Raw genomic sequence first — 19,262 nt, 5'->3', positions numbered from 1 at the left:
TTTGTTAGGTACCTATAACTGGTGATATAAACAAGAGACATGACATGTAATGAGCGATTAGGCATTCACCTTTTGGTGTATGGATATTTCACGAAAGTTGTCGTGGTTTTGTTGATGTCGTTAAGGGGGTATGTAGGTGCCTAGGTAGGTAGGTATGCATCATGTGACTCTCGCTCCTTTTGCCCGACCTCGGATGGCCTGCTTGGTCTCGTTTCCTTCACATTTCAGGAGAGAAATTATTAAGCTAATGGCATCATGTTGTCTAAACTGTCTAGTGGTCCGTCATGGTTAAGCCCCAGCCAGCCCTGGAGCCCTTGACTTTGCTCGCATGCTGTGCTGTACTACTGTCTTGATTATGTTTTGTTAGTTACCATGTGCTCAGGTAGGTAGCCATAGGTATGAATAACTAACTATATGAAAATCACCTGCGCAGTAATAATCTTGGAACCCTCTAACCTGGGTTAGGGCTTCAGTAGGCACTACTTTTAGGCAACCTACATACTAAAAGCCCCTATAAGATTTCCCCGGCTTATTCTCACGCTTTGATTGGAGCGGCTATAAGTTAGTTATCAGCGAATGGATTGCCTCTAACTTAACTGAGTAACCCGAGGGTAGTCTTTAAGATTGAGATTTAACTATTATGTGAGATTTTATTTCATCAATGTTGAAAGGAAAGAAAGAAAGAAAGAAAGAAAGAAAGAAAAGGGGTAGGACCCGTACATGGTTTAAGGTATTGTACTAGGTTAGCCTACTACTAGGTTAGGTATGAAGAGGTCCGTGGGGGGAGCGGGGGGACGTGGACGTCTTTTCCCCTCGTTTTCCCCAACTCTGACCCTGTCTGTCTTCTTGTTAACTACATACCTAGTAGATGTACTATGCTATACCTGCGGGGTTTCACGGCATTCCAGAGCTTAGCCCATCTCAACCTTGCATTCTTTGACGGTCCCGTCCCAATGCTTATTACTTAAACCTGCATGTAATGGGTAAAGTACGCACCTTATTGCCACCCCTCGGTTCGATGTCGGACACGAGACACGACGAAAGCCGGAGACAATTCCTGGACTACTGGGGTTAGCTATGGAGGTCACTACGTCAGAGTGGTTAAGCCTTTGTTAGACACCGGCAAGGCAAGGCAAGGTGAGAAGGATCGTGGGTAAGGATCGTGGTAAAATGTGAGCATTGAACATTGAACTTAACCAACTACTGGGTTAGGTACTAATACCTATAGGTATATAGGTATATATTACATTAGTATATATAGGTGTAGATCACTCCTTTCTCTTTCCTTTCTTCACTTCCTTTTCTCTCCCTCCCTCCCCTTCTTCCCTCCCTATCGAGAGATTGGAAAGAGAAAACCTCGATCATCCTTGTCGCCGACAAGATTCGAGACAGAGACACTTTGCGCAAAGTATGCTTATGTGAAGAAGGGCCAAGACAAGATGGAGAGACTTCCCGGCTTCAATGTCGCCAACTTCCTCGAGAAGCGCCAGCTTCTCATCGCGGTCAATTGCATCGCTGCGCTGGTATGTGTTACCCTAATTCAATGCGCCCCAAATCCCGCATTGTCTTCCATCACCTTTCCCACGCCCCCCCCAAAAAAAGAAAAAAGAAAAAAGAAAAAGACAAAAAAAGCCAACTGACCTTCTACAGTCCATCTTCTTCTTCGGCTACGACCAAGGCATGATGGGCGGCGTCAACAACGCCAAGGACTACATCGACCTGATGGGCTTCGGCCACGTCGACCCCGTCACCGAGGAGCCCATCATCACCGACAGCCTGCTGCAGGGCGGCATCGTCTCCGTGTACTACCTCGGCACCCTGTTTGGCTGCCTCGGCGGCGGCTGGATCGGCGACAAGATCGGCAGGATCAAGACCATCGCGCTCGGAGCGGTGTGGGCTATCATCGGCGCGAGTCTGCAGTGCTCGGCTATGAACCACAACTGGATGATTTGCGCGCGCGCTGTTAATGGTATCGGGACTGGGATTCTTAATGCGATTGTTCCCGTGTGGTGAGTCAAATTGCTGACCCCATTGTCAACTCGTTTGCTACGGGCGTGGCACAGGGCCGAATCTAATCATGTGATATACTAACTCGCGCAGGGCAACGGAAACCGCAGAGCACACCTCCCGCGGGCAATTCATCGCGATAGAGTTCACGCTGAACATCTTCGGCGTTGTCGTCGCCTACTGGCTCGAGTTCGGCTTGTCCTTCATCGACAACGGCAACTCGCCCATCCGTTGGCGCTTTCCCATCGCGTTTCAGATAATTCCGCTGCTCGTGCTCCTCGCCGCCGTCTGGTTCTTCCCCGAGTCCCCCCGCTGGCTCGTCAAGGAGGGCCGCGTCGAGGAGGCCCGCTTCATTCTCCACCGCCTGCGCGGGTCCACCGGCGAGGACCGCGAGAGGGCCGAGGCGGAGCTGAGTGATATCAGCAACATTGTCAAGCTCGAGACGAATGAGAGCAAGGGGAACTCGTACGTCGACATGCTGTTTGGCATCGGTTCTGGAGAGCTGCACACGGGCCGCCGCGTGCAGCTGGTTATTTGGCTGCAGATTATCCAGGAGTGGGTAGGGATTGCGGGAGTTACGATTTACGCGCCTACGATCTTCCGCATTGCTGGGTTCGATACGTTTAAGAGCCAGTGGATCAGTGGTTTGAACAGTAAGTCTCCCCCCCCCCCTTTCAACTTCTTAACTGCGAAATATCAGTTGCCAACTTTGAACCACAGACATCTTCTACATGTTCGCGACCCTCATCTGCGTCTTCACCCTCGACCGCATCGGTCGCCGATGGACACTCTACTGGGGCGCTTTCGGCCAAGGCGTCGCCATGTTCCTCGCCGGAGCCTTTTCCCAGCTGGGCCAAGAAGCAACTGCCAACGGCGAAATCAGCAAGGCCAATTCCTACGGAGCGGCGGCGGCTTCCTTCGTCTTCATCTTCACCTCCGTGTTCGGCGCGACGTGGTTGACGGTGCCGTGGCTGTATCCCGCCGAGATATTCCCGCTTCAGGTCCGCGCTAAAGGTAATGCTTGGGGTGTTGTGGGGTGGTCTATTGGCAATGCGTGGTTGAGTCTTTTGTGCCCTATTATGTTCCAAAGTAAGCCGTGGCCGTTATTCTCATTTTACCCACTCTTCCTGTTTACTATATATGGACGTTCCTAACTAAAGCCCAACAGACATCGGATCCGCAACCCTCCACATCTTCGGCGCGTGCAACATCCTCGCCATCCCCATCGTCTGGGCGCTTTACCCGGAAACCGCCCGCCGCACGCTGGAGGAGATGGATCTCCTGTTCGCGGCGCCCACGCCCTGGGTCTGGGACGCCGAGAAGACGTTCGAGAGGCTGAAGGCCGAGAAGCCGGAGCTCGTGCAAGCTGCCGCTAGAGGCGAGGCAGTTGTCGATCCCGAGGCTGGCGTCCTGACGCACCCTGTGGCGCATAAGGCGGGGGATGTGCACCATACGGAGGAGAGCGAGGGGAATGCATCCCAGTGATTACCTAGGCAGGTTGACTGTCTAACTCCCAGGTATATTATTATTAGGCACCACGGGACCTTTTTTTTTGGATATATTAGCGTCAGCATGGGGGTAAAAATAGGGATGTTGGCGTTAACTCGAGTTTTAACCCCCTTTTTTATTATTCGAGATCGACGAGGATCTAAGATACCATTTATGTAGAGCGACGTTCGGATAGATACCTAGTAGATGTGGAGGTTTGTTATATGGAGGATAAGAAGAAGAAGAAGAAACATTGATACCTAGGTGAACGTCGTTCACCTCTACCTAGATATATATCTAATATAGCCTAAATCTGATTGAATAGTTACAGCGATACGACATGTTATCTATATGTACAGCTGCATGTGCTAAATTTGGCATCTAATAACACTCAAATGATACTCGACCCCTATTGATGGCGGGAGGCGAGAAGGACGAAGCTAGAAATCTAGAGATGGAAAAGCAGACTTGAAACGATTCACTAGAGTATGAAGAAGCAATTTATTTTTAGTTTCCTAGAAGGGCCATTTATTATATCTGAAGACTTTAAACGGAGAGAGAGAGATTTAAACAGGCTGAGACGAAACGCAGTGGTGGTGGTAGCAGTGGTGAAACGATCTCGACTCTCCTTTTCTCGGCATCGCTTGGCATTATCTCTTGTGCTCGACAAGCTTCCCCCCCCACACACACGATCTTGTCCCTCTTGGATTCCTTCATCTTACATAGCTTTCCTCATATAGATAAATAGGTATTACTACCGAAATCCTCGCATCTGCTCCTCCCGTGATGTCTGAACAACCCCCACGACACCAACAATATCCTGCGCTAGGGACATCGTCGTGTTCTGTATAAACGGACTGCTAGCTGCATAGCATAGCAACGGGGTAACCACATATCCATAAACCGCCCGGCCCGTTTCGTTGTTTTATTTATTTATTTTTTTTTTTCGTAAATTTTTGTGCTTCGAGTCGTCTCTTTGGTTTTTCGGGTTTTCAACCCAGAAGAGATTTTGATTTAAGCCGCTGCTGCACCTTCCGCGGCAGCCGCTCCTCCTCCTTCTGCTTCTTCGCCGTGGAACCCGATGGCTCCATCGCCGACTACCAGGGCAGGCGAGTAGGCGCCCAGGTTGATGTTTAGAGGGGCGGCGGCGGCGAGGACCGCGAGGGTGGTGAGGAGGAGGGCGAGGGCGGACTTCATTGTGTCTTTCTTTTCTTATCTTGGAAATAGGTGTTTGATGTGATGTGTTTGTCTTGGGTGTATGCTGGGTGATGTAGGTATATAGACGGCTGGGGTTTCGAGCTGGTAGATAGTTAGTTGTGGAGGTGAGATGTTGTGTAGGTAGCCAAAGGAGAGAAGATATAGTGCACCTGTGCACTTTCTTAAAAAAAAATAACTATATATATTATAATGTAAATTAGGATGAAGAAGACCAGCTGACGAAAAAAAAAAATAGAAGATAGTATGTCGAGATGGGGGAGTAGGTTGTTTCTTATGATAGTTATGAGATTCGAGATCTCGGATGAACATGTAGATACCGATAGTTACTGACTACCAGCCTAGGCATCTGACACACATTTTCTACCCCAGAAACAAACGAAACCCCCTCATCTCAAAAGATCTGATCAAGCATCTAAAAAAATTACTCTAATCTAGGATCTGATGCTGCCCTTTCACTATGAGATCCGGTTATGAATCTTGCTGCAGCATCTGCCAAGACTTGCCGCCAAGGGCCTCAGATCGAGCCAAGCCGTGGGATCGCCATGGTGTTTTGTCGCAACCCTACTGTAGTGCTAGCACTACACGCACGCGATGTCTGGGAGTTGATGGGGCTCGGAGACTATAAGTGTATGTGTCTATTTCAAGAGCGGTTGATGAACTCTGCTAGGTAGGGGCACATATTAACCTGTTAACCATACGGATGCGCTTACACATGTGTACCTAGGTAGTTAGACACTGGAAGAGAAGACGTGGATAGCAATGCTGTAGTTATTCATGATGCGCCAGTGAAGAATTGCCAAGATGTGCATCTAGATCCAGATGTGTCACTATTCCGTACATCACACAAGCCAGGAATAGCTACGGTAAACCAGATAACCGAGCCGAGCTATTCATATGCAGAGTACTTTTAGTTCCACTCCATTCAGATCCGTACTTGATGCTTTATATCGAGAGACTAATAAGTGGTTTTATATTTGTATGCCGTTGTACCCTTAAGCCAAAGAAAGCATAGGCTACTGGGTACCTACCCCTAACAAGTCCAGGTTGTCGGAGCAGCTGTTTGAGTGCATTGAATACCACAACTATATCCGTAATCGTTCTCATTAGCAAAAAAAAAAAAAAAGCAATAGATCAAGGTTTGTGGCAAGACATCGAATCACCATACCTCTGGAGCAGCGTCTTGGTCCCCGAACACTCGACCTCCTTGCCATAGCAGACCCCCGTCTTCGAACACGCAGGTGCCGTAGGCCATTCAGATTCTGATATCATCTCCCATTCCGCCGTGTGGACTGTCTCCTTCGGCACGGTAGTCGGTGGGTACTCGATCACCCTGGTGCCGACTACGACTACTACAGCCGTCTTCGTTGCTGTGGCCGTGGCTGTTGATATGCTAGCGGAGGCTAAGTGGGCGCCGGCGAGGGCGAGGATGGAGGTGAAGGATGAGAGTCGCATGGTGGAGGTGATGATGATGGTGTGGGTGGGTAGATAGACGGGATGGAGCGATGCGGAAAGAAGGACTTCAGTTGAGATCGCGATATATCGTAACCGTAGCCTACCTCTCCCTAGGTATTAACAACGGGGAGCCCAACTAATATTTATCTGTATAGAGGTGAGCCATACTCACCAGGATCCTCTCATAACCCATTAGCCAAGTTAGTTTCCTTATCCACATGCGTTGTACCATGTATGCTACGCCTTACGGAATACCAGTAGGTATCCTATGGAACATTCACGTAGGTAGGTGCCGCATCTTGCGAATGATTCTCACAGGGATGTGAGAATTGATCAATATCAAGAGATGAATCTCCTTAGTCACGGTATCATGTAGGTATGAAAAGGAAGAAACCTCGACAGGGCTAGCGACGTGTCTTTGCGGCGCTGTGCGCGAAAGTAAATGATACCGCATCACCGTGCCGCAGGGCCATAGTGATAGGGGAAGTGCAGATTTCAAAGACTACGTGTACGCATGACCTTGGCTCATAGGTATTCGAGATTGGAAGTTCCTAGGAGCGCATCAGTGATGATCTAGGGCTGAGGTCGGAGAACCTGTTATACCTATGAATATAACCCCTGAATCTCAACTTCATGTAAGTCCATGTCTAACAGTTGTGAAGCTTTTATCGAGGCTCTCGGAACTCTCTATTCAACATCACCCATCGCCATCTCCCTCAAATATCCCTCCAACCCCATCATCTCGACCCCGCGCCTCCTATTCAGCGTCTCCTCCATCTCCCACGCCACACCATCCCCTTTCGCCCACACACTCGCATACTTGAGCATCCCATCCTCCGGATTCTCCTTTAGCCTCTCCTTTAACCCTTCCTCAGTCCAAACCTCTCTCTTCCACTCCCCCCCAAACCTCCCCTCCACCAACTCCGCAACCCGCGCATACGTGACCGTATCCCCCGCCACATAAACCACCCCCTCCTCCTCCTCCTCGCCGCGGGGCTCATAAACAACCACCGCCGCCATCCTCCCGATATCCCGCGCAGCCGTAAGCGTAATCTTCCTATCCCAGCCCCCCAACGCCCTAACCGTTTCCCCCTTTATATCCACGACCCCGAAGGCCGGCAAGAAGAGGAAGCTCATGAACAAGCCCGTCGATGCGATCGTCCAGCCTAGCTGTGACTGGGACCGCAAGAGTTGTCGCACCTGCAGCTGCTCGTCGAACAGATCCTGCGCGCTGCCTTGGCCGACGACGTCGTAGTCGATGCCCCATTGCCACGGGATGTACCGCATCCTCTTCCCCGCCGACGCAGCCAGCAGCGCCGCCCGCGTAACCTTCACCTGCGTGCCAGCAGGCAACCCGAACCCAGCGCACGCGACCACGACGTCGTAGCGAGCGAACACGGCGGCGAGGTCCGCGACGGAAGCCGTTGCCACGTCGGCTGTTTCGAGGGTGGCGTCTAGCGAGTGTATGTGTTCTACTACCTTTGCTTTTTTGTTCGCCGGGTCATCAGTGATGGTGGTGGTGGTAGGCGGGCGTAGCAAAACAGCGATCCTGCCGCCGTTGCGCTTGGGGTGCTTGGCCAGCGCCTCGAGGACGGCGGTGCCGAGCTCGCCGGCGCCGATGATGAGGACGGATGGGGGGGTTGATGGGTCCGTCATGGTGGCTGATAAGGTACCTAGGCACTGTTTTTTTTTTGGGGGGGGGGGGATATCCTAGGCAGGTGTAATATATATATATATATATATAGGTATATTCTAGGACTTCTTCAAGTCTCTAACCTAGGCTAGGTGTTTAGTGTCTGAGATGTTGCCTACCCTAGGTACCTAATAGCTCTGGGAGGTTCACCAACATAGCGAACTCTTCGCCCCCCGCATCGAAGCCTTATATGTATGCCACTCTTATACCTAGGTTAGTACATACCTGATTATTAAAAGATATTTCAAAAAGAAACCAAAACAAAAGGGCCCGCTGACAAATATAAAATCCCATCACCCAGTATCCGATGATCCAGGGGGTTTCCCAAGTCGATTAGCTGCTACCCTTATTTCACGGCTTGGCACGCATAACAGTTTAAGTTGTGTGTCGTCTGATCTGACGTCGCCTATGCAGGTGCCTAGGGACTTTGTAAGGTACAGTAGTGGGTCAGGGCGGAAATAGAAGACTAATTCCGAACCTAAAAGAATGTAGACGACGATCCTTGTGATAATTGTGTTATTGTTTAGTAATGCTCAACTCAATATATCGTGGACGGCGCCCACTTAGATGTACAAGTGATAATGTATTATGTAGGTAGATACCTACCTGTTTAGGGGGTAATGAGTATCCTATAAATAGAACACATCTCGTGTCCGAATAATTCTCGTAGCATTGTAGAATCAAAACGCACTGGCTACAGGTTACAAAGAGTATACTGTTATTCAATATACTATTATTCAACATGCGAAATCGATCTTTCTACCCATACTCGTAAGCAGAGTTGATGGTAATGTGCTGCAAGCTAAGGCTACAAGCCAATGGAAGACATCTTGCGTATAAGATAACACTCAATCATACAATCTAATCAACCCCATCCCCAACTCTACAACGTGTGCGTGATCGTGATTTCAGGTAGCGTCTTTAGTGAAGGGCCGCTTAATTCTCTTACCCTAATCCAAGACTCGGCCCGCCACACTTGCAGCGCTCTTGTCCTTCGTCTGCGTCTTCTTCAAAGCCTTGCCCATGTGGATCTCGCTTAGGAATCCGGACGGCTTGCCACCGCCAGATGGAGCAGGTGGCATATCACCTCCAGCCGGTGGCGGTGGTGGCGGAGGGGGAGCTAGACCAGGGATCGGCGGTGGAGGAGGAGGGGGTCCTCCTGGAGCTCCGAAGCCTGGCATTGGAGGCGGCGGCGGCGGCGGCGCACCGCTGATCGCGCTTCCTTCTGGCATTGGCGGGGGTGGCGGGGGAGCTGCTGGAGATCCAGCTGCTTCTCCAATTGGCGCAACAGGGGGAGGGCTAAATGGAGCGGAAGACACAGCTGGTGATGCGACAGTAGATTTGTCCCCTGCGGCTGATAGAGGTCGAGGGGGTCCCATGGAACCAAAGAGTAGCGATGCCAACTGCGCAGCACCAGCAGCAGGGCGGTCATCGTCCGAGTCCGAGTCCGAGTCTTCTTCATTTCCGGAACCCCATTCGTCGTCCGTGTCGGGTCGCTTTCTAGAAGCTGGGGGCGCTTTAGATTCCTGGGTTATACGGAAGAAGGGGTTCGTAGAAACCTCTGGTTGGGGAGGCGGTGGTGCGGACGGAGTGGGAGCAGTTGGCGGAGCAGGAGGCGAAGATACCGAAGGCTCTGAAGACTGTGATAGCATACGGCGGTAGGGGTTGCGGCTCTCCGTCTCGGATGGCGGACTGGCGATGGCAGGAGGAGACACCACGGAGACTGCAGGGGCAGGGGGTGGCGGCGTGGCCTTCCGCTCTAGCTCCTGGCTACCTAGCTGACTGCTACCAATAGTGGGAGTGGATGCCTGAGGAGTGATTTGCTGTGGCCCTTCATCATCATCCGAGGAATCTTCGTCCTCCATGGCTGCCAGTTGTCGCTGAAGCTCGAGTTCTCGTTGGCGAGCAGCTTCAATCTCAGCTCGTTGAGCAGCCAATTTCGCCTCCTTCTCCTTTGCTTCGGCTACAGCAGCCTTCTTCTTCTTTTTCTCCTCTTCTTTCTTGAGCTTGCCTTGGCGCACTTGTTCTTCCAAGGCCTTGAGACGCGCAGATGCAGCATTACGCTCCTGAGCAAGTTCATCTTCCTGTTGTCTGGCCTCATCTCTGTTTCCAAAGGTTAGTAATCTGCGAATAGAAGTTAAGGGATAAAGACTTAAGCGATGTACTTACTCCATCTGTTGGGTCGCCCGCTGTTGTGCCTCGTGCTCTTTCGATAGGCGCTCTTCTTCGGCCTTCTTAGCATCTCCTTCTTCATCAGCTTTCCGGGCATCTTCATTCTTGGCACCCTTCCTGGAAGGTGGTGGAGGTGGTTTCTTGGCTACAGGAGGAGGAACACCTTGCTCCTCAGCAATGCGCGCCTGTCGCTCAGCTTCGCGTCGTGCATCTTCCTCTTCAGCTTGGCGGAGTTTAGCCGCCCTTTCTGCTTTTTCGCGTTCCACTCGCTGGGCGGCAGTCTCTCCAGGCTTAGAGGGTGTCTTAATCCCAAGAGCCGCTAGACGTTCAGCCATACGTTGTTCAGCCTGTTGCTTGATGAACGCTGCTCTCTCTTCAGGAGTTTTATATGATGCGTATGACCCGCCGCCAGGCGCGGGGGACCGGCTGACTGGAGGCGTTGCAGTACGAGTTGCCGAGGGACTATCAACCCGAACTGGGGGAGCCTCTGCTTTCACAGGTTCGGCTGTGGACGCTCGCCCGCCTTGGCGGTCCTGTGCTCTGATCCGGGTCGCCCGACTCGAACGCTGCAAGTCGAAGATAAAATCCCGAACCTCATCTTCAACACCAAGAGCATCTTCCCATCTCCTTTTTTCGTGTTCGTTGGCTGAAGTTTGGCTACCTTCCTTGAGGTTATCTTCGATACCCCGCGAGAACTCGCGGACGCTGTCTTCCACGTCACGAACCATGCGCTCATTGTTCTCTTTCTCAGTTCGTATCTTGAGGTTCTCTTCTTCCATTCGCTTCTGTGCGTCGTCGTCGTCGTTACCGATGTCCACCTTCTTGCCTGTAAGTGCAGCGGTCCTTTGCTGCATCATAGCTTTAGCCCTAGCCTTGAGGCGGTCGGATTCGGTGATTGAACCACCTGGCCCGGTACCGATAATGTTCGAGGCGCTACCAGGATGAGCCTTGGCATCTCTGAGTCGGAAAAGTTCAAGTTTCGCGTCGGCAATGGCCTTTTCGGTTTTTCTAACTTGAGAAGCTAGTTCTGGGATTTTATCAGTCAGATTTTGTAGCTGGCGCTTTAGAGCTCTCCTTTCGGCGTCGGAATCGCCGCTTGCAAGAGCCGCATCCGGGTGCGCGTCGATATCATCTTGTATGCGTCTAATGCGACGATAAAGCTCTTCAGCTTCCCGGCGATCGCGCCTATCAAGAATATCATCCTCTTCGTTGGCCGCTTCGTCCTTGAAGTCCATTGCATCTAGGAGAACCTGCTTTTCACGAATCTTCTTTCTCAACTGGTCGAGAGAAAGCTCGTCATTGGATGTCACGGACGACGGAGATTCTGGCCGAGGCGAATGGTTACCGATCCTGCGTCGCGCACTCGATCTGTATCCAACGTCATCGTCGTTATTCTTGAATACGGTCGCATCTTTCCTTCCTGCGGCGGTACCCCTGAACGAATGACTCTTTAGGTAGCTAACACCTGTCTTTTGAGGAAGCAATGAAGCCCCTGACGTCTTGCGGAAATCCGACTCCTGGTTTAACATGGACTTAATCGTGCCGAGGGACTCGGTGAAATTGCGAGTGGAGGGCGGAACGAGCTCGGGAGGGAGAACATTGGGAACAGGATAGCCGTTTAGCTTTCTGTAAATGAGATGCATAGCTACCGCAAACTCATCCAAGTTAAGCTTTCCCTTATTTCCGTTGTCTGCAAGTGTCCAAATTCGCTCGAGGTCAATTTTCTCAAGACCGCTCTGGCCAAAGATTTCGATGGCCTGGTCTCCCATAATAAAGCCTTTGCCTAGGCCATCCCACGCTCGGAACAGTTGATCATACCGAGTCTTCTCGTCCTTTGTGATAGCCCAGGGAATCACCGCGTTGCCAGATAACCCAGCGGTAGTGTAATTCTGTTGCTCGCGACCTGCTTGCGGCATCATTCGGGCGTGTAGTGCGTCAATGTTAGGAAGCCCAGTTGCAGGAGCATTTACGAGACCCCATTGTCCAGGTTGTCCGGTCGGCTGCGCATTGAGAGGAGCCATGCCTGCGGGTGACAATCCTCCAGGGAAGCCCGTAGGCATGGGTGGCATGGGCGGTCTTGGCCCATTGTATCCAGTTGGTTGTGAGTTGATCATACCTACGGGAAATCCAGTCGGTTGAGGCTGCATTGCTTGGCCGGGAAACCCAGTTAACTGCGCCTGTAGCAGCTGGGAGTTGGATTGTACAGGTTGGGGATGTTGTATCGTCGGTGGAGTCGCAGTACTCTGTCTAGTGAAATCCGCTGTGTTGGGAGCATTCGCGGAGCTTCCGGCTTCTTCTGCGATACTGAAGTTGATGATATCGACCATGCTCGAAACTTCGTTCTTGATATTCTCTGGCAGACCTCCAGGAAGAGTTTTGCCTACCATCTTCAAATTGCAGAGATACATGGCTAATGCAAATTCTGGGAAGTGCAACTCGCCTGATCGAGTGGTGTCCGCGAGTGTCCTGTGGTAAAAGGTTAGATGATTGACTGGAAAGAAGCGAGGATGAGGCGCCATACCAGATATGCGACAACGAATCCCCATCCAATCTTGATCTTAATAGCAAATCCCGAGCCTTCTCTCCAGACATTGTCATTCCATCACCAACAGCCGACTTAAACAACGTCTCGAACTTGGACTGATCTTGGGCCGTAATGAAGGATAAGCGGATGTTCGGGATCTTGTTTGTAGGCTTTTGTGCCCTTCGCCCTGTAGGTTGAGTTTCAGCACCGCCAGTCTTGAAAGAAGCAGCCATTGCGCTGAAGCCTGTTGGCTGAGCCTGGATTGGTTGAGCCGGTGCTGGAGCCGGCGCAGAAGCAGGGGGGGCTTGCGTATTTGGCGACAAAAAGGAGTTTTGCGACTGCTGCTGATTGTATTGACTCTGGAATTGTGAGGGGATTTGTGGCACTGGAGGAGGAGCGCCTGTCTGATAGCTCTGCTGTGGAGGGGCTTGGCCTGGGAACCCAGTCATCTGGGATTGGAGATTTACGAGTGCTGGGTTATGTTGCGGCATACCGGTTTGCTGTGGTTGTAGATTCTGAGCACCTGGGTAGCCTGTATACTGCTGCTGGAGGGGAGCTTGACCGAAACCTGTCGGCTGTGGTACGAAGGGGCCTGGCTGCTGCTGTCCTGGAGGAGGCTGTTGAGGTTGAGGCTGTTGACCTGGAACACCGGCCCCCATCCCGTAAGTATTGCCATATTGCTGTTGACCAGGACGAAAACTATTGCCGCCCATGAACGAATTGGAGTTGGAATACATGGCGACAGCAAATCAGAGTATGAAGAAAAAGAAAGAAAAAGCAAAAGCAAATCAAGTATGAGTATGGAGAATTAAGTCGCTAAGTGCAAAGATACATAGGTCCAAGTGGACCAAGATGTGCTTCTTCGACGATAATGTTTGTAGGTTGTTGTTAAAGAAAAAGATCAGAAAGTTGGTTGCAGATGACGAAGCAGCTCGAGTAAGGAAATCAAGTAGAATGGGACAAGGAGTGGCTTGGCATTAATTTGGTTGTACCAGCCAACCTTGCCAACCTTGGGACTTCAAATCTCGTCCAATTATGGCTTGGGCCCGATGCCCCGAGCTTAGGTACCATATGTACTGTTGTACCCCTTGGGTATTCAATTGATTGAGCGGTGCATTTCAACTGCCACTGGTGACTGACACTGACTGCCAGTACAAGGTTTAAAAGTAGAGACAAAACTCAATGGCTGCCTCTCACCTCTCATACTTGCATGTGCCTAATCTACACTGCACCTAGCCTCACACACTAATCTGCACCTAGGTATTTATGCATAACGTTAAACACACTCACCTGTAGTATCATACTAGTATGTACATACTAAACTCAATGTTGCAATGCACTTAAGTAGAACAACCCTGAAATTCTCATCAGATAGAGTACATCATACCAATGAAGCGGCTACCAGTAGGTAATTCATGGATAACAAGACAAGTATCAACATTAACTACGTTAACTACGTAACTCAGTCATTATGCCCACTCACTTGTCGTCCACTCATTCACACATTCGAGGTACCCTCCCTCAATATTAACAGCATCATGTCCTCGCCCCCTTTTCACCTCCAGGCCCTCCATTATTCGACACATATCTTTGTATTTCTGTCCATATTCGCGCCTGTGTCAAGCCACTACTAGCATCTCCACCGATACCCTCATCATCCATGCCGTGCAAAGTTGTAGCATCAAATCTGCTCGCAGATGAGTTGGTACTGCTTTGCTATTACCTGGGAGACTGGCCTAGTAATAGCCTAGTGTGATAGACTCTCGTTATTCGCCTTCTCCTACCTTACTGTGCCGTCGAGGTAGGAAAGTGGTCGGCATTAGTCTTAGCCCATGCCTTGAGATCCACCTTCGCCATAGCCTTCTTGAGGGCACCGGTCAAGGCGAACTGAGTCTGCACACCTTCAATGCGGTGGGTCGAGTTGATGTTCTTGACCAGAACAATCTGGTAGCAGGTGGCAGTTCCCTGTCGCGAAGCAATAGTAGAGATGGCCAGGAAGTATTCCCAGATCTATTGTTTGTTAGCAAATGCAAGCTCCATCTCCATATAATCAAGCGTTGGAAACTTACGCGGAACCATCGCTTTCCATACTTAGCCTCGACCTTCTCACGGTTGGCTAGCCAGTTCCTGTACCACCGCCACATAGTCGCGGAATAGTGCACACCAATGGTGTCGATTCCCTTAACTTCAAAGCCAGCACCTTCTAGACCGCCAACGAAGAAGTCGAGGGGTGTTGAAGCGTCAGCGCCAGGGAAAATGTATTTGTTCATGAATAAACCCCAGATAAGATCGTCGTATTGCCAAGGCTTTCGGAGACCAGCGATTTGCAGGAAGAAAACACCATCATCATCCAACATGTCGTAAACCTGCTTCAAGAAGGTACCGTACTTGCGCACACCGACATGCTCAGCCATCTCCAGACAGGTGATCTTGTGGTATTTGCCTTCCGGCACAGGGATATCTCGGTAGTCCATGCACAGAATCTTGCTTTGTTCCTCGGGAATGCCAACATCGCGGAGAGCCTTGTTGCCCCAGGCAGTTTGGTTGCGGCCAAGAGTAATACCAGTAGCGTGAGCGCCGTAGTTGACACTGGCAAAGCGTGCTAGGGTACCCCAACCACAACCAATGTCCAGCAGCCTCTCGCCCTCTTGTAGGTTGATCTTTTCGCAAACAATGGCCATTTTGTTATCCTGGAGCTGTTCTAGAGTTTCTTCGCTGTTGATATCCGAAATGACACCAGTAGTGTAAATCATACGGGGGCCCAAGAACCAGCCGTAGAAGTCATCACCACGGTCGTAATGTTCACGGACCTGTTCCTCGTCTTTGGTAAAGTCAGCTAAAAGTCCTCTTTAAATAGGAATCATTGTAGATTCTTACCCTGGCTTCGTGAATGCATGATAACCTCCGGCATCATGCCAAAGAGGAAGTACTTGCAGAGACCCCACGTGAAGCGGAAGCTCGCCCAGTCGTGTCTGTATTCTAGAACCTCGAGACAGTCGCCGTTGAAGTCGACATCTCCGTCAAAATACATCTCATAGAAGGTCTCCAAAGGGATCTTGTTTCTGCCATGATACTTGAGCTTATCGGATTGCTTCTTGAAGGTAAGGTAGTGCTCAACCGGTCGTCCGGGATATTTAGCCTTCTCGTTCTTTCGAGGGCTTATAGAAGAGACGGTAAGCCAGAAACCAGCTAGAATAGGAATACTGGTGAACAAGGCAAAGAATATGGCTGTCTTTAGTCCGCCTCCAACTTTCCAGGACATCCAGAGCGGGACGCCACCGAGTAAGGAAAAGAGCAGGAGATTGGAGAAGCTCTCAGAGCCCGCCGAGTCTGCTGGGAGAGGGCCATTCTTAATGGACGGGTACTGTAAAAGATAGTTGTCAGTCGATATATTCAGATATACTCAATATTGGTGAATTCGAGAAGTTTGAGCAAGCAATCTATCTACCTAGTAGGTAGGTAATGAAAGCTGGTGTGGTAAGTAAAACGTGTACAAAGACATAAACACATACCGAGGTAGTTCGCACACCGCATTCCTCAAACTTCTCAAAAGTAGGAGTAGGAGCTTTTGGAGTTTCGACGAACTCGAACTCAGACTCGCTCCCATTGACACTTAGAGGTTTCGACATCTTGAAGCTGCAAAGCCAATGGGTGCTGGCTCTAGCAGACTTGGAGATAGAATGTCTTTTTTGTCTTTTGTAGGTTTCAGTATGTGAGGTAAGAGAATTTGTGGGAAAACCATCGAGGTCGTTTTTTTTTTTTTAATCTGTCGTAAGCCTCGGGGGGGGGAGATTCTTGCAAGGAAGAGTTACCCACTTTCACAGACCGCCTTGCCTCTAATTCCCCAAAATTGCATAACCCCTATGCGAATTGATACCTCTGAGTGGCTGGATATCTAAGCTAGGGCCACGTCGGTTGCCGTTCCGTTGTAATAATAGTGGAGTATATTCTTGCACTAGAGCTTCAAACGTGAAACCCCCACCTACTTAATCTACCATCCCTAGCAAATCCCTAGCAGCTCCCTAGCAAGCTACTAGGTAGGTGCTAGTAGTACGCACTAAGAATGTTCTTTTATCGAGGTTTAGACCCTGCTTTTCTTCTTACCTAAGCCTATTTACCTGGCCTCATACCTGGCCTCATACCTGGCCTCAATACCTGGTAACTCAACCCTCAAACGGTGAGCAAGATTAGAACAGTTAAGAACCTACATTTATCTAATTACCATTACCTTGATATCTCAACAATATCTTCAAATAATACTATAACTATACCTAGCTAGAGAATATACATTCTTCGCAGCTGGGAAATTACATGAACACCTGTACGATGCAGGTAGCTCATAGTAGAGGCCGATATACGTACATACCCACCTCTCAAGTGGTAACTTGGCATCAAAATTATCCTGTCCAGTCACTCCAGTGTCCGCTGGTCGATACTACATTAGCAGACTAGTTGTAGCGCACGAGCTCTTCAAAGCAGCGTTAAGCACGCTTAGGACATTAATACCTTCTAGGTAATTATCTAGAAAAGGGGTAAACCCAATAGTAGTCTCACATGCTTGCTTCACACCCATAACAGCCGAGAGAATGATTGACACAAGCAAACAATACATGACTAGTTAGTATTAGCTTGTTCTCTGAATCATTACCCAGTCTTGAATAGATCAACTATGGCTTGAGGTGAGCGCGCAGTCTGCGTGCAAGCCGTCGTCCTCAAAATTGAAGCTAGTTAAAATATGGGGGGGAAGAGAAAATTCCTCTTATTATGTAGCTGTACCTGTGGTTAGTTTTAGGTACGTTTATTTTGGACTTCGGCCAACAGAACACAAGTGACTATAATCAGTTATCCCGAATTTCGCGATGTCTAATGGTTCAACGTCAGCGCCACTCTCGTACATATTAGGTGTTTAGTTTTGTGAGTGTATTTATCATTGGATATGTACCTACTACTGTGTCCTCTATTAAACAGGCTAAGCAGGATGCCTGACGGCGACTAGGTAGTTAGGTGGCTATTTAGCTTCTTGACCCAATTCTTGATTTAATAGCCTCCTATTCCAAGTTATATTATTGGGTATCAGGGCCGTGGGTGATTTTGGTTTACCTCTCCTAGTATGCACTCAAGAATCCACCCCGAACATCCAACATCTTGGAGGAAGAAAACTGGGCCGTGATGATATGATCGTTAAGGGCCTTTGGAATCGGCGACGTAGTGAGGGCATTTGTAGGGTAAGAGTATGACCAAAAGCCACGATTTACATCTTTTCGAGGGGGGTAGAAAAGTAATGACTGCTACTTCTCAGTGTCTGTGGCTTCGCTCAGGAAGTCTATGGTTGTTCCGATCCCTATCACGGTGGCTATGACTATGGCTGTGGCTTTGTCGTTCGCGTTCACGTTCTGATTTGTAGCTGTCGCCGCGGCGCTCATCACGATCCCGCCTCTCCTTATCTTTCTCCCTACGATACTCGTTGAGTCGGGGCTTTCGCTCACGATGCCCATTTTTTCGGGCTAATTCTCCCTTTTTAATTTCCTCGTCCTCCTTTGAACCAAGCCCCATCAAATGCGATCGTTTCTTGACTTCTTTAGGCTTCGAACCGTGCTCCACGCCGTTCCAGCCCATGCCGCGCAACATAGCCGCCCCAAATTCCCCTTCAGGAATTTGGTCATACTCTTCTATCGTGGAAACATTTGCAGCTTCCTCCATTCTGCGGCGGTAGGCGTCTTGTTCGGATTGGGCAACAGACATGTTGCGTTTTGATGTGTCCTCGATAACCAATTCTTTTGCAGACTTCCTTTTCTTGCCGAGCAGGGCATCCATGGCATCACCTTCTTCAATATCACGATTTTGGGGACCATCATGTTTGCTATCTTCAGGATTCGTCGCAGTTTCGATTGAAGTAGATTGCTGTTCGTTTAATCGTATCTCATCTGTTTCTTCAGTGTTGGCCTGTGTCGTTTTCTTGGTCACCATTAAGCCCCATTTGACTTGCTTGTCCTTATCGGCTGGCTCCGTTTCTACGAAATCGTGAGATGGCGTCCCCTTTCGGTGTGGCGATCCATCTTTGACGACTTTCTTTCCTTTTAACTCCGCTTTCCAGTCGCGATTCGTGTGACCAGTGATTACGTAGGGCGTTTTGGCTCCCGTAGCCTTATCTGTTTTCACGCTCCGTCTCTTCGCATCAGACCCAATCCAATCCTCACCAATGGTTGTCACTACTTGGTGTTTGCCGTTCTGGGTTTCGTCGTCGCTGCCAGAATCTGAGTCGTTGTTAAGCGCATGGCGTGGCCGAACACGCTTGCCTAGTGTAGATGGTGGATGTGGAAGAGCCTGGTGTTTCTTTGCTCCGTTGGTTGGCTTCGATGACGAGGAGGATGTGCCAAACTTGATAGCTATCCTCGGAGCTGGTTCAGTCATGTTTGTGAAAAAGAAGATGGTGAAGGATAAATGAAGGATTTGGGAGTTGAAATGCGACGTAAAGTCAAAGGGAGTTTCAACTTGGAAGCTTTGAAATGCGACGTCAACCTAGAATTATTAGTGTTGAACCTTGAACAGGGCCCACATGACTAGGCTGTGCTTATGTGGCTAGTGACTGTGTGGCTTAGCATTTTACGATAGTATCCCGTGCCGACTCTGGAGTCCGATGTACTTTTAGTACCTAGGTATTACTAGTTCAACTCAGCTTCACTGGTGCTCTGGAATTCCATTATGTAT

General features: G+C 49.8%; 7 protein-coding genes across 7 annotated transcripts; 1 reads left to right on the top strand and 6 right to left on the bottom strand.

Moving 5' to 3' along the window:
• Positions 1-859: 859 nt before the first annotated feature.
• On the top strand, positions 860-3,829 carry GGS25DRAFT_478810 (general substrate transporter). The gene is made up of 5 exons (XM_049259973.1): positions 860-1,523; positions 1,651-2,009; positions 2,101-2,660; positions 2,728-3,096; positions 3,176-3,829. Exons 1-5 carry the CDS (start codon positions 1,440-1,442, stop codon positions 3,490-3,492), a joined length of 1,689 nt encoding a protein of 562 aa, XP_049120735.1. The 5' UTR covers positions 860-1,439; the 3' UTR covers positions 3,493-3,829.
• Positions 3,830-4,249: 420 nt separating this feature from the next.
• GGS25DRAFT_518849 (uncharacterized protein) lies at positions 4,250-4,692 on the bottom strand (the record flags this gene model as incomplete). The annotated part of the gene is made up of 2 exons (XM_049263603.1): positions 4,250-4,320; positions 4,527-4,692. 2 exons carry the CDS (start codon positions 4,690-4,692, stop codon positions 4,250-4,252), a joined length of 237 nt encoding a protein of 78 aa, XP_049120734.1.
• A 662-nt stretch (positions 4,693-5,354) lies between these two features.
• GGS25DRAFT_153067 (uncharacterized protein) lies at positions 5,355-6,601 on the bottom strand. The gene is made up of 4 exons (XM_049256415.1): positions 6,338-6,601; positions 5,879-6,265; positions 5,434-5,795; positions 5,355-5,376 (listed from the first exon to the last, which is right to left on the bottom strand). The coding sequence occupies exons 1-3, from the start codon at positions 6,349-6,351 to the stop codon at positions 5,744-5,746; spliced, it is 453 nt and encodes a 150-aa protein (XP_049120733.1). The 5' UTR covers positions 6,352-6,601; the 3' UTR covers positions 5,355-5,376; positions 5,434-5,743.
• Positions 6,576-7,936, bottom strand: GGS25DRAFT_153072 (NAD(P)-binding protein). The gene is made up of 2 exons (XM_049256416.1): positions 6,769-7,936; positions 6,576-6,716 (listed from the first exon to the last, which is right to left on the bottom strand). Exon 1 carries the CDS (start codon positions 7,819-7,821, stop codon positions 6,853-6,855), a length of 969 nt encoding a protein of 322 aa, XP_049120732.1. The 5' UTR covers positions 7,822-7,936; the 3' UTR covers positions 6,576-6,716; positions 6,769-6,852.
• Positions 7,937-8,430: 494 nt separating this feature from the next.
• On the bottom strand, positions 8,431-13,690 carry GGS25DRAFT_478802 (uncharacterized protein). The gene is made up of 3 exons (XM_049259972.1): positions 12,552-13,690; positions 10,028-12,496; positions 8,431-9,961 (listed from the first exon to the last, which is right to left on the bottom strand). The coding sequence occupies exons 1-3, from the start codon at positions 13,289-13,291 to the stop codon at positions 8,809-8,811; spliced, it is 4,362 nt and encodes a 1,453-aa protein (XP_049120731.1). The 5' UTR covers positions 13,292-13,690; the 3' UTR covers positions 8,431-8,808.
• Positions 13,691-13,894: 204 nt separating this feature from the next.
• On the bottom strand, positions 13,895-16,351 carry GGS25DRAFT_478801 (S-adenosyl-L-methionine-dependent methyltransferase). The gene is made up of 4 exons (XM_049259971.1): positions 16,067-16,351; positions 15,432-15,918; positions 14,624-15,375; positions 13,895-14,564 (listed from the first exon to the last, which is right to left on the bottom strand). Exons 1-4 carry the CDS (start codon positions 16,181-16,183, stop codon positions 14,340-14,342), a joined length of 1,581 nt encoding a protein of 526 aa, XP_049120730.1. The 5' UTR covers positions 16,184-16,351; the 3' UTR covers positions 13,895-14,339.
• Positions 16,352-17,549: 1,198 nt separating this feature from the next.
• Positions 17,550-19,253, bottom strand: GGS25DRAFT_153023 (DExH-box splicing factor binding site-domain-containing protein). The gene is made up of 2 exons (XM_049256414.1): positions 19,207-19,253; positions 17,550-19,053 (listed from the first exon to the last, which is right to left on the bottom strand). Exon 2 carries the CDS (start codon positions 18,963-18,965, stop codon positions 17,850-17,852), a length of 1,116 nt encoding a protein of 371 aa, XP_049120729.1. The 5' UTR covers positions 18,966-19,053; positions 19,207-19,253; the 3' UTR covers positions 17,550-17,849.
• Between the last annotated feature and the right edge of the window lie 9 nt (positions 19,254-19,262).

The sequence above is a fragment of the Hypoxylon fragiforme genome (genome assembly GCF_022984875.1).
Source record: "Hypoxylon fragiforme strain CBS 206.31 chromosome Unknown GGS25scaffold_2, whole genome shotgun sequence".
In the NCBI taxonomy this organism is placed as follows: Eukaryota; Fungi; Ascomycota; class Sordariomycetes; order Xylariales; family Hypoxylaceae; genus Hypoxylon; species Hypoxylon fragiforme.
Note: the sequence above shows the minus strand (reverse complement) of the source record. Positions and strands in the feature narration are given on the sequence as shown.